Source organism: Prorops nasuta, unplaced genomic scaffold (genome assembly GCF_024137725.1).
Source record: "Prorops nasuta isolate Cenicafe-Biocafe unplaced genomic scaffold, Cenicafe_Pnas_1.2 PNAS00005, whole genome shotgun sequence".
Lineage (NCBI taxonomy): Eukaryota > Metazoa > Arthropoda > Insecta > Hymenoptera > Bethylidae > Prorops > Prorops nasuta.
The window spans coordinates 10,237,689-10,248,992 of NW_027116802.1; the positions used below are offsets into that span (position 1 = coordinate 10,237,689).

The 11,304-nt window shown below is 29.6% G+C and overlaps 3 protein-coding genes across 5 annotated transcripts; 1 reads left to right on the top strand and 2 right to left on the bottom strand.

Annotated features, from left to right (window-relative positions):
- The first annotated feature begins 427 nt into the window (after positions 1 to 427).
- Positions 428 to 2,400, top strand: WDR79 (WD repeat domain 79). 3 transcript variants are annotated; one of them, XM_066727930.1, is made up of 7 exons: positions 428 to 519; positions 601 to 759; positions 822 to 964; positions 1,023 to 1,528; positions 1,583 to 1,815; positions 1,871 to 2,104; positions 2,177 to 2,400. In XM_066727930.1, the coding sequence occupies exons 2-7, from the start codon at positions 708 to 710 to the stop codon at positions 2,398 to 2,400; spliced, it is 1,392 nt and encodes a 463-aa protein (XP_066584027.1). In that variant the 5' UTR covers positions 428 to 519; positions 601 to 707. The 3 variants fall into 3 exon arrangements, with proteins under 3 accessions (XP_066584027.1, XP_066584028.1, XP_066584026.1); XM_066727931.1 differs by having other exon boundaries at positions 463 to 759; positions 828 to 964; XM_066727929.1 differs by having other exon boundaries at positions 464 to 759.
- Positions 2,401 to 2,462: 62 nt separating this feature from the next.
- LOC136773939 (structural maintenance of chromosomes protein 2-like) lies at positions 2,463 to 5,872 on the bottom strand. Its single transcript, XM_066727927.1, has 5 exons — positions 5,221 to 5,872; positions 3,179 to 5,133; positions 2,950 to 3,121; positions 2,726 to 2,875; positions 2,463 to 2,651 (listed from the first exon to the last, which is right to left on the bottom strand). The coding sequence occupies exons 1-5, from the start codon at positions 5,390 to 5,392 to the stop codon at positions 2,620 to 2,622; spliced, it is 2,481 nt and encodes an 826-aa protein (XP_066584024.1). The 5' UTR covers positions 5,393 to 5,872; the 3' UTR covers positions 2,463 to 2,619.
- Positions 5,873 to 7,329: 1,457 nt separating this feature from the next.
- On the bottom strand, positions 7,330 to 11,304 carry LOC136773940 (putative autophagy-related protein 11). Its single transcript, XM_066727928.1, has 4 exons — positions 10,734 to 11,304; positions 9,305 to 10,660; positions 8,055 to 8,153; positions 7,330 to 7,970 (listed from the first exon to the last, which is right to left on the bottom strand). Exons 1-4 carry the CDS (start codon positions 10,900 to 10,902, stop codon positions 7,936 to 7,938), a joined length of 1,659 nt encoding a protein of 552 aa, XP_066584025.1. The 5' UTR covers positions 10,903 to 11,304; the 3' UTR covers positions 7,330 to 7,935.

Genomic DNA, 11,304 nt, shown 5'->3' on the forward strand with positions numbered 1-11,304 from the left:
TAAATCAATCGGTAATACTTTAGTATTTTTATTTCCTTGGATGATTAAATAAATGAATGCTAATAATCTGTTTGTTTCGTTATACATACATACATACATATACTAGTGGTATGAAGTACATTTTTAATACATCTATGTATATTGAGCGATTACAAATTTACTCCCGAACGGTCGAAGGATGGAATGAACGCGTTCGGTCGCGGGCAGACACTCAGCGGTCTTAGCCGCTAAGTAAAATCCGCGTATGATTGGTTGACCAGTTAAAATTGACCAATCATAAGCATATTTTACTTAGCGGCTGAGACCGCTGAGTGGCGGCTGAATGCACCCAAATGGCACCCAAATGACTATAATATACAGTATACAAATTACAAACTATACATTGGACAGTGAGTCAGTTGATTTTGGGCAGACTGGACGCCAATCAGTGGCTTATTGTCTTGTATGTACGTTCGTTTATGTAGTATGTATGTATGATACTTGCAGCTAATAAACGAACGCAGTCAGTATGGCAGTATTGTATGTTGTATACTTGTATACACCGTGCAGCGACATCACACAATTCTTTAAGAAATTATTAATATAAACAAATTACTCCAGGGGTTGTCTCTAGTGCAGACTGCAGATGATTATTCCAAATCTAATGCCAAACTAGTCCTAAAAAATGTAATAATCCTTTACATTATTAATATAAAAGTAGTATAAAAATGGAACAAGAAATATCGAGAAACAATAATGACACTGTTTGCAGCGAAAAAGGTACTACATTTGTAAATTCTTACAAACAACACTGGCAACACAGCTATTTAAATAATTTTAAGTTTTAGACGAGATACCAGTTATTACTTCATTAAAGACTAAATCAAATGAAAATGATTTTTCATTTAATGTGTTTAAAACAAGAAAGGTTGTAGAATTAGTCAAAAATCAGGTTATATCAAATTCAAACCATGTGGAAATAAATGTACGTATATAATTATTTTATAGTTTTTGATTCATTAACTCAAGCAGTTTAAATTTAGGAGACTTCTCCACCACTTATCAAAAGGCTTTCTGAGGAAGAAACAATTAAGAACAAATTTAATTTGGAAACAGAATATACATCTTTAGCTGATAATACTGAATGCAAAACAAATTTTGTCGACTGGTTGAGTACTCCAAAATTGCTGTGTGAAGCTACAGAGGAATATCAATCAACAGATTTGTATGAAAATTTTACAAAAGGCTGCCAATGGTCACCAGATGGAACATGTATTCTTGTTCCAGCTGAAGATTATCGATTTCGAATTTATGAGCTTCCTACAGACCTATATTCTGGAAAAGTACCTTTAAATTGGACAAAGCATACACTGAAATCTGCTCTTACTGTTAAAGAAGGAGGACTTATATATGATAGTTGCTGGTACCCATACATGAATTCATGGGATCCTGCAACTTGTTGTTTTCTCAGCACAAGTAAAGATAGTCCTGCTCATTTATGGGATGCATTTAATGGACAAATACGAGCGACTTACCGTGCCTATAATCAGTAAGTAGTTTTTGGCTAAAGTTTTATAAAGTTTTCATAATTAATTTGTTATAGGGTTGATGAAGTTGAAGCCTGTATCAGCATCCAATTTATTAATTTTGCAAATGAAATTTGGTGTGGATTTAAGGGTGGATTAAAATATTTTTATACAGAGAGACCTGGCAGACAATTTAGCAATATTGTATTTAAAAGCAATTTTCCAAATGTATCTGGGATTGTCTCTTGCATTCGTGAAAATCCACTTATGCCAGGGTTAATAGCTTTTGGCACATATTCTAAATGCATTGGTATGTAAAAATTGATTGATCTAAGCTGTTTCATATAAACCCTAAATCTTTAAAGGACTTTATAAGGATTCACCTATTTGCACATTCAAAACTGGAAGTGGAGTGACACAAATAGAATTTAGCCCCTGTGGAACCAAATTATATTCTGCTGTTAGGAGAAGTAATGAATTTTTATGTTGGGATCTTCGTAATCCTGGAATAGTTTTACACTCATTTAAAGGGCGTGAATCTGATACAAATCAAAGAATACAATTTTCCATTTCAAGTGATGGAAATGAAATAATATCAGGTAAAACTAAAATTAATTATATGAGTTAAAAGTATGTTTTTTCAGCAATTTTTAAGCTCTTTTTATTTCCAGGAGGTACAAACGGTTTCCTTAACATTTGGCAAACATCAAATTTCATTAATCATGAAGATGAATTAGATGTAAAATGTAAAATACAATTATCTAAAGATTGTGTAAATGGTACAAGCTTACATAAAACTATACCAATATTAGCAACTAGTACAGGTCAGAGAATTTGTAATGATGAAATTATTAATCAAGATAACAGCGTTCGATTTTGGTATTTCCAGGAATAAAATCCTGTAATTTTTCTAATGAGAATTTATTACACAAATTTTCAAATTAAATATGAACTATATAAACAGTAGCTTTTATATTTTATTGATATTTTGTTATAATCAATTATTTTTATACAATATTTGATCTTATAGAGCAAAATCAAACTAATATATAAAAACAATACATAAAAACTCATTGATATAACTACTATTAAATAAAGACTTTTACAAATCATTTTAACTATGAGACCTTGTTACTCTAGTAGATTCTAAAAAAGTAAAGAACGGATCTCTATATAAAGTTTTATCTATTTACTATTTCAGGACATAAGTTATGACTTACTGTTTTTAGGAGTGTCCAATAAAACATCTTTTAACATGCTTTCAGTATCACTATTAGCTTGTACTGTTGGACTTTTTGGTATAGATTTCTTTCGATTATAATTAGGTGATATTGGAAGTACTTGCTTGTTTTCCATAAATTCTGTACAATCTTTAAAAGCAAAGATGCAATATTAAAGATAAAATAAATGCTTTTATGACATAAAATTTAACAAATTGACTAACCAGGAAACTTAACACTCTTTCTTGTAGAACTTTTTTCCAGTTTATTTGGCTTTAACTTTGCAATATTAGACTTTGACTCATCTTTAGCATCTACTGTATTAATAACTAAAAAACTTTTCCTTCTATTCTTCCTGGAAATCTTATTTCCATTTTTATCTTTGTTCATTGCTACCTGAAACCATATAAAAAGGTCATTGAAGAAAAACACAAAAAGAGAAAATTAACTTACTTTTATGATGCTATTCTTTCTTTTGCTGGGTGAATAATTTACTATAAGAGTTCTAGGTCTCAGAATTCTTTTAGATGGCTTATCTTCTATACTCATATTAGAGATATTTTGTATAGTCTCACTGGACATAGCAGAAAAAGGTTTACACTTTGTTAATGGAATATACAATTTTTTGTTTTCATTATTTAATTTTACACTGCAATCTTGAAATATGGATTTATTGACTAATTTCAAATCAATTGTGTTATTTTTTAAGGAGTTCTTTTGATTGTTTGAAAGCTCATTATCTAGTTCATGATTATTTTCTTTACTAATAAATAATTGTCTTTCTAAATTATCTGATTTATTAGTGTAATAGTTCAAATCAAAACATTTAATTCTTTCTAAGGCAACAGCTACATCTAATTTATTCAGCACTTCATCATCTACAGGTACTTTATTGAGTGTAATAGTTTTATCAAAATTTACTTTGTGTAAAGTTTTCTTTTGCAAATCTTTTTTAACTGAATCTCCAGTTTGCTTTAATATACTTTTGCCAGGCGTTTGACCATAATTAATGTATGTTGGAGCAGTATCTGTTTGTACTGTTGAAGAATTACAGTTTTTACTTATTTTAATCATAGCCAGTGGGCTAATAATACCTTTACAGGCTTCAGAAATTTGGACCTGTTGCAATAAACTTCCTACAGAGTTTCTGGATAATCTTAATGGACTTTTGGTTTCATTACGCTTTATGGGTGTAACATTTTTTGATCTTCTAGGACTATTGTTGCTTTTTACATTTGTATTACTTTCAATACAAAATACAGAATCCATATTTTTACCTTTTGTCTTTTTCTTTCTTGCTGCTTTTATTACTGATTTGAGTTTTGAGACAGTGTTTTTCTTCTCAGGCAGTTTTTTTTTCTTAACTACTTTTCTTATTACCAATGAACTATTATTTTCTGGCTGATCTTCTTGCCAATTGTTATTCTTAAGTTTTTCTAGTGTTTCAAATCTTATATTACAGTTTTTTATATCCATGTACATCATATCCCAAAATCCCTGCAGATCTTTACAAGTTACTAACATTTGTCCTTTACCTGATTCACAGTCTTCTGCTAGTCCTCTGAATCGTTCAAATTTTTTGTTGATCAACAACCCCGTTTGACCAATTGCTTGAGTAATATGATAGCTAGCATCCTCTGTAATATCAACTTCTTCTTTAACTTTAGCCCATTTATCACAGAGCTCTTGCAATCTTTCAATTTCCTTATCTAAGAGAATTTTAAAGTATTGTGCTGTACGTTCTTCATCTTCAATTGAAATATTTAAATTTTCCATTACTGTCTCTTTAGTTGGAGTTGAATTAGCTGGGGACATGCTTAAACCACGTCTTATTTTTTGCTCCTTTCTGGCATTGCTCTTACCACGACTGGTTACCACATATGGAGAAAAGAAAGCTGGATCATATTTTTTTGCAGATGTATTCAGAGGGGTAACAATTACATTTATTAAATCAGGATTTTTTTCTGCTGTTCTGGACAGTTCTTCACCCATAGTAATAGATTTTCTAGAAACAGTAGTATTTTCTTTTAATATAGATTGTTTTTTAGGTGTAAAAATAATATTCTTTGAAGCAAACATGTTTTCTTCTTTTATACAGAACTTATCAGCTGGAAGACTGTCTTTCTGCAGTATAAATGTATCCTTTCTTTTAATGTAATTAATTGGTCTTGGAATTCTTGAGTTATTTTTCGATTTATGTATTTCACTTGCAAATAATTTCCTATCTGCACCTTTGGCAGTTCTTGTAAGAGGCCGAGATTTAACACTTTTATTGACATCTAAAATTAGATCATCATTACAATCATAATGCAAAACACCTGCTTTAAAAGGAGGTTTTGCTTCTTTCCTCTTTGTTTGTTTACGTTTCTTACGATCTTCCTTCCATTCTGCTAATTTAGTTTTGCGATCTAATAAATAAATTTTTTTGGTCGTCAGCTTAGCAAGTAAGAACCACGATTAATTTTATATTTCTTTGGTATGTAGATAATACCTACCTTCTACTTTTTCATTTTTAGTTTTATTCCTAGAAATATTACGTCTAGTTGTAACCAAATTGAACCTATCTTCATGTTGAGATAACTTCTCTTCTTCTCTTCGTAATTTTCGTGGTGCAACGATATTAAAGGAATCTTCGAAATGTTTATACCCTTGATGTAAATCATTCATGTTTAATTAAAATGCTTGATCAATCTTTTAAGAAAGGAAGCACTGCTTAATAATTACACACTATTATGCTATAAAAAAAAAGTTGAAAACACAACTGTAAATACTGTTAACCGGTTTGACTACTTTGACCCATGCCGTGTTGATTGATTGACGGACGGTTTATCAGTTTTCAAATGGTCTCAAATCTCAACAGTCTTAACTCGCTCACCATCGCTCACTCACCGTTTGATCAGTCGGTTTACTTGGTTTCGGCCAGTCTCAACTGTCTCAACTCAAGTAGTCTCAACACTCTCAACCAGTCTCAACTCTCAGGGTCTCGGGACTCGGGACTCGGGTAGCGGCAGGCTTAAGTTCAGTGGTTCAGTTCAGTTCAGTGCTTCAGTGTATTGTATGTATGTTCGGATGTTAGAATTGGCGGTTTTGTACAGTCAATTATAGTTAATCACTACCACTGTACATACATATACATACACAGCGGGAAATTGATTCCTTTACATTTTACAATTTGGCTAACTTCACTCTGTACTTTACATGAACAATGATATACTATCTACACTATACTGAACAAAACAATACACGAATGGAAGGTGTATGGATACATACACACACATACAATATACATACAATTGTTGGAAATTGATTCGTCAACCTTTCAGTCAACTTCACTTTATACATTCTTTGCGAAATTTCTATACTATACTATACCACAAAAGCGACGACAAAATTTAATGAAACAAGTCCAGTGGACTTGGGATTTAAAATTCTTGTAATATACAAGCGTGTGTGCACTGTGCGGTGCTTCATAATAGATATATCGAGTCTGGCTCTAATCAAGTTAACCAAACAGTCCTACACTTATCCAACTACATATTGGTAACAGATTATTTTATGTTGGTACTACACGATATTGACCAATCAACGATCTCGGATTCGATCATTCCGAGAGCTATAATCAACTAACACAAAACTCCTTATAGATTTTGAATTGCTCTTTCCAATGGTTATATAAAAAGTAGCAAAATGTTTTTTTTAATACTCAAAATTGAGGTTTTTGTGTGAAAAACACAAAGAAAGAAAAAAATTGTTTGTTTCAACTTCAATTATCGTCAACTTTCCTTTATGCAAAATGCTTAAAATCACAAAAAAAGTGTCCTCGGTATCTTAGCTGTAAAATAACGTATTGAGAAGTGTAACTATGGGCGCGTTCCGTTATTTACTGTGAGTACTAGTAATCTATAGTTTGCGTGACATTAAATATAGCTTTTCAGTACTCGCAGTCAATAGCGGAACGGGGCCTACATATGTGTTTTGGATGATCCAAAACGGCATGCGAAATGAAAAATTGTACCTAAAAATTGTCAGGCGCTCTAACTAAAAAATTAAAAGCTTTAGCAAAAAGGCGCAAAAATGAAAAGTTCTTAGAAATCATTAGCGAATACGCTGAAATTTTTTCAATTTCGTTTGAGATATTCAAAATTTTTTACTAACACCGAATTATTTTAAATTTTCTATAAATGTCACAAATATTCTGAAAATATTTTATTTTTTTTTTATGAATTCTACAAATTTTTCATTGATAAAAATTTTTCCTAAACGATAAAATCGTCGAGTTAAAAAAAACAAGTGTAAAATCGAAATGTTTACATTTCAGATGTTTGAAATCGAGAATATTAACTTTTAAGAAAATTTATTTTCAACAAAAAATGCTTAGACTTCATTAAAGAAAAGAATAGAATTCTTTCTGAATTTGTGTGAAATTTTTAGACAATTAGTAAAAAATTTGTATTCGGAAAAAGATAAAAGTATCTAAAAAGTTTTGAAAAAATTTCAGCGTTTTCTCTAATGATTTCCAAGAACGTTTCATCTTTACGCCTTTTTTGCTAAAGCTTTTAATTTGTTAGCTAGAGGGCCTGAAAGTTTTTAGTTACAAAGACCGTCTTGAAATTTTGAGGCCATATTCAGTGTATATTATTACATATCATAAACTAGGATCTTTTTGTTCGATAAAAAAATGCGAATTTGCCATGCAAAAATAAACGATTTTTTTTTTATCAAAATTAACTTTTTTTCAAAACACCGTCAATTTATCTTGTTTCAATTTTTGTAAAAATTCCTAATTGATTGTACGTAGAATGTTGTCTAGTTTAATGCTTTATTTTTATTTTGGGCACTTTGACATCATTTATTACAAAAGCAGCAGTAGATCTCCTTTTTGTGGAACCTCAAAAAAATGATTGCATAATGGCGCTAGAACTTTATATTTTAAGTTTAAAATATTCTTGCCTGTTCAGAAATTTATGCTAAATATACTAAAAAATTTTGAAAATATTCGACTGTTTAGATTTTTTAAATTCCAGAAAAGGGCAACCCACTTGTAGTAGTAGAAACGAGTCTAGCCTCTTTTAAGAAAACTTAAATTAATACATATTTATAACATTGTAAATAAGATACATATGCTTTTATGTTGTCCATACATATAAAATGTTTAATACAATTTCATTCTTATATCTTCATTGAACTCGTTAAATCAATTTTATTTGTACTTAGTTTAATCTAGCAGATCTTCTTTTTTGAATAACTGAAAAATCAATTATGAAATTTAATTATTTATGATTTTATAATAATTATGTCATTTCATGATAATAGAAAAAATATTACAAACTTTGTACTGGAGTATCCCACGAAATTAAGTCTCCACCAGGTAAAGGGGGTAATTCTTCTGTTTCAATTGTTGATTCTATCAAGCTAATTTTGATAAAATCTTGAAAAAAAAATACTATTATTAAAAGTATCAATATTAAAATGCAAAATTCAGGTTAGATAGTTCTATCTACTGGTAAACCTCTTGATAAATTTCTGTTAAATAAAGTACTGATTTAAATTAAATTTATTATAATTTCAATTATAATCTTTATTCAACAGATAAATATAGAGACTGTTTTTTCAAAAGACTATCCCTAGTAGCTTGAAATTGTATTGGGTTTAGAAAGTCTTTAATGATCTTAAAATTTAGCTATATGTATTTAATTTTCCAAATCGTGTAAGGATTCTTTTTAAAAATTGGAGTATTTTCCAAAAACTTTAATTATTAATGAATCCACGTTAAGTTTGTACTAATTGCACTTGCAATGTGAATTTCAAGCTGAATTTAAAATAATTATTGTTCTTTTTTGTATTCAGAATGCAATTCTTGTAGTGTATAGTATATAATTAAAAATTTGTACAAAAAAATATCAATATGTGGCTGATTCGACACTGCGACAAATTTTTCAAAATAAATCCAATCGTTTCGAAATTGATCAGTTAAGGGATTTGGGAAATACTGATTACAAATCTAAAGGAAAACGTGAAAATTTATTTTGAAATTTGCAATCTTTTATAGTTGCGTTGCTAGCGACGAATTTCGTAGGCACTAGACTGATTTCGAAAAACTCGACCGTTATATTACCCACAGAACTTTGAAGAATAAAACTACTCATTCATATTTGGAATCAACAAAACCTGAAATACAGTAGTGACGAATTTCGCAGCGATAAAAAAGATTTTTAAAAGGTTGGATGCTATATTGATTTTTTTTTTACAAAATTTCGATTAAAACTAAATGATTTAGATACTCAATATAAAAAAGAACATAACTATTTTTAAATTCGTTTAGGGAGCAAAATTATTACTGCAAATTTTACGCTTATTAACAATTAAATCTATGGAAATCAATTAAATACTCTGATTTTTATAAAATACCACATGGCTTTGTAAACAAGATATAAATAGCCAATTTTTAAGACCACTTATTACCTTCTAAAACTAATACAATTTTAGGTAATCTTTGGTCATCACTTAAGAAAGTATACCCCATATATTCAAAAGCTTAAGTTAAAACAAACAATCCTTATATAATAACAACATTTTTACCTGTTTTTTTACTTTTCCTCATTGATTTTCTTGTGATAAAATGTTTATTGTGTAAAGAATCCAATTTCTCAATGTTCATTTCTAAGTCCTTCTTACTTTTTAGTAATTTTTCATTTTCTTTACATTTTTCATTATCTGAATTTAATATTACTGAGCCATTATTAATAGTTCTGTTTCTTAAAACTTTTATCCCTTCAAAATGCTTATTAAAAAGCTGATCTTGAAAGTCAACTTTATTTTTAATTTTACTATTTAATCTTTCGATACTCGAATTTTCTGTACTTTTCAATATACTTTTTTGCGAAATTTCTTTCTTATCTTTTGGTGTTTTAATTTTTGTAGTTTGATTAAGCAGTACTGCTTCGTCTAATTCTGAAAATTCAAAATTACAGCTCTCAATTTCCGCATTCATAGTATCCCAAAATTTATGTAAATATTCAACTGATTTTTTCTTTGCATCACAATCGTTTATTAATTTATTGAATTTTTCAAATTTATGTTCTCGTAAACAAAATGCTTTACCAATTGTCTGGCCTATTTTATTTTGAATATCAGAGTCAGTATTTGTTTTTAATCTTATTTCTGTCCATTTTTGACAAAGCACATTTAATTTCTCAATCTCTTTATTTAACTTTAATTTAAAATTTCTAGTTTCTGCATCTTCAATCTTTGGTAAATTAGTTTCTTTTTGTTTTATACTTTTCTCTTTTGCAATATCCTTTTTTTTTCTTTTTTCATGAATTCCAATATTAGTTGCTGTATTTGATAGAAGAGTAGTTACTTTAGATACATTAATTTCATTAGGTATGGGTTTATTCGAAGGTTTTATTTCTTCCTGATTTTTATTACTTGGAGTCATCTTAAAAGTTTGAAGTTGATTTTCAGATTTTTTAGCAGATGCAAATAAAACTTTGGAATCTTTGCTAACAGGAGTCAAGCTATATGGTACTCGACCAAATAAAGGCAATGCTTTTAATCCAACAGGTGCTGTAAACTTAAAATCAACAGGAGCGAATGAAACTTTTGCTGTATTATTGAGTTCAGCACTATCCCTTTTGTTGGATTTTAATGTCTTATTTTTAATCTTGCTTAAGGCTATTGCCTTTGCTTGCCTCAATTTTTCAGTTGCACGAGTAACTCTTTTTCTTGGAGAAGGCTCTACTTTTATTTGTTTGCAAGTATGATTGCATGTTAGTGATTTGTCTTTTGTAGCTGGAGAATAAATATTATGATGAACTATACCCACTTTAAAAACAGGTTTTTTACTTCTTTGCTCCAATTGTTTTAGTCTTGCTTTTTCTAGTTTCCATTTTTGTAGTTTCAGCAAACGCTCATCAGCTGGATTACTTTCTGAATCTATGAATAAATAAAATATTAAATATTAATTATATTATAAATAATAAAGATATAAACCGTTTTTATATATTACCTGGTTTTTGCGGGCTTGGAATTGTAGGTAATTGTCGATTACTTAAAAATATCGAATTTCTCTTTCGCTTTCTTTCCCATTCCTGCTGTTCTCCTCGTAAAATTCGACTTTCCTCAATGTTTCCAACACCAAAGCCTTGTTGTTTGTATCCTCTTCGCAAATTAACCATTTTTCATTACTAGCTATAATTAGTTGATTTATAAGTAATATATTTATACTTCCATTAGTCTCATTCACAATATTAAAGCTGCTATATTATGACGTTGCTACAACAAAACGCACAAAACCCAACCTAATTCAGCAAACTAAAAACATAACACATACTACAATACTACATTTATGTGTATTCAACTTTGAAGTAAAGCTCCCTGAAACTGCAATTTAAACGGCTAACCGTTGAATTTCTTCTTTAAATTTCAATTCACACGTTCAACAAATGGCTCCCTGCAGGGCGTCTCTGTTTAACCAATTGAGGTCCCTTAATGCGTATGAATTGATGTGATTGGTTAATTCATCAGCGCTTTTTTAAATTCACCAATCACATTTGCTACACTTTTAAAGAGCGCGTCTT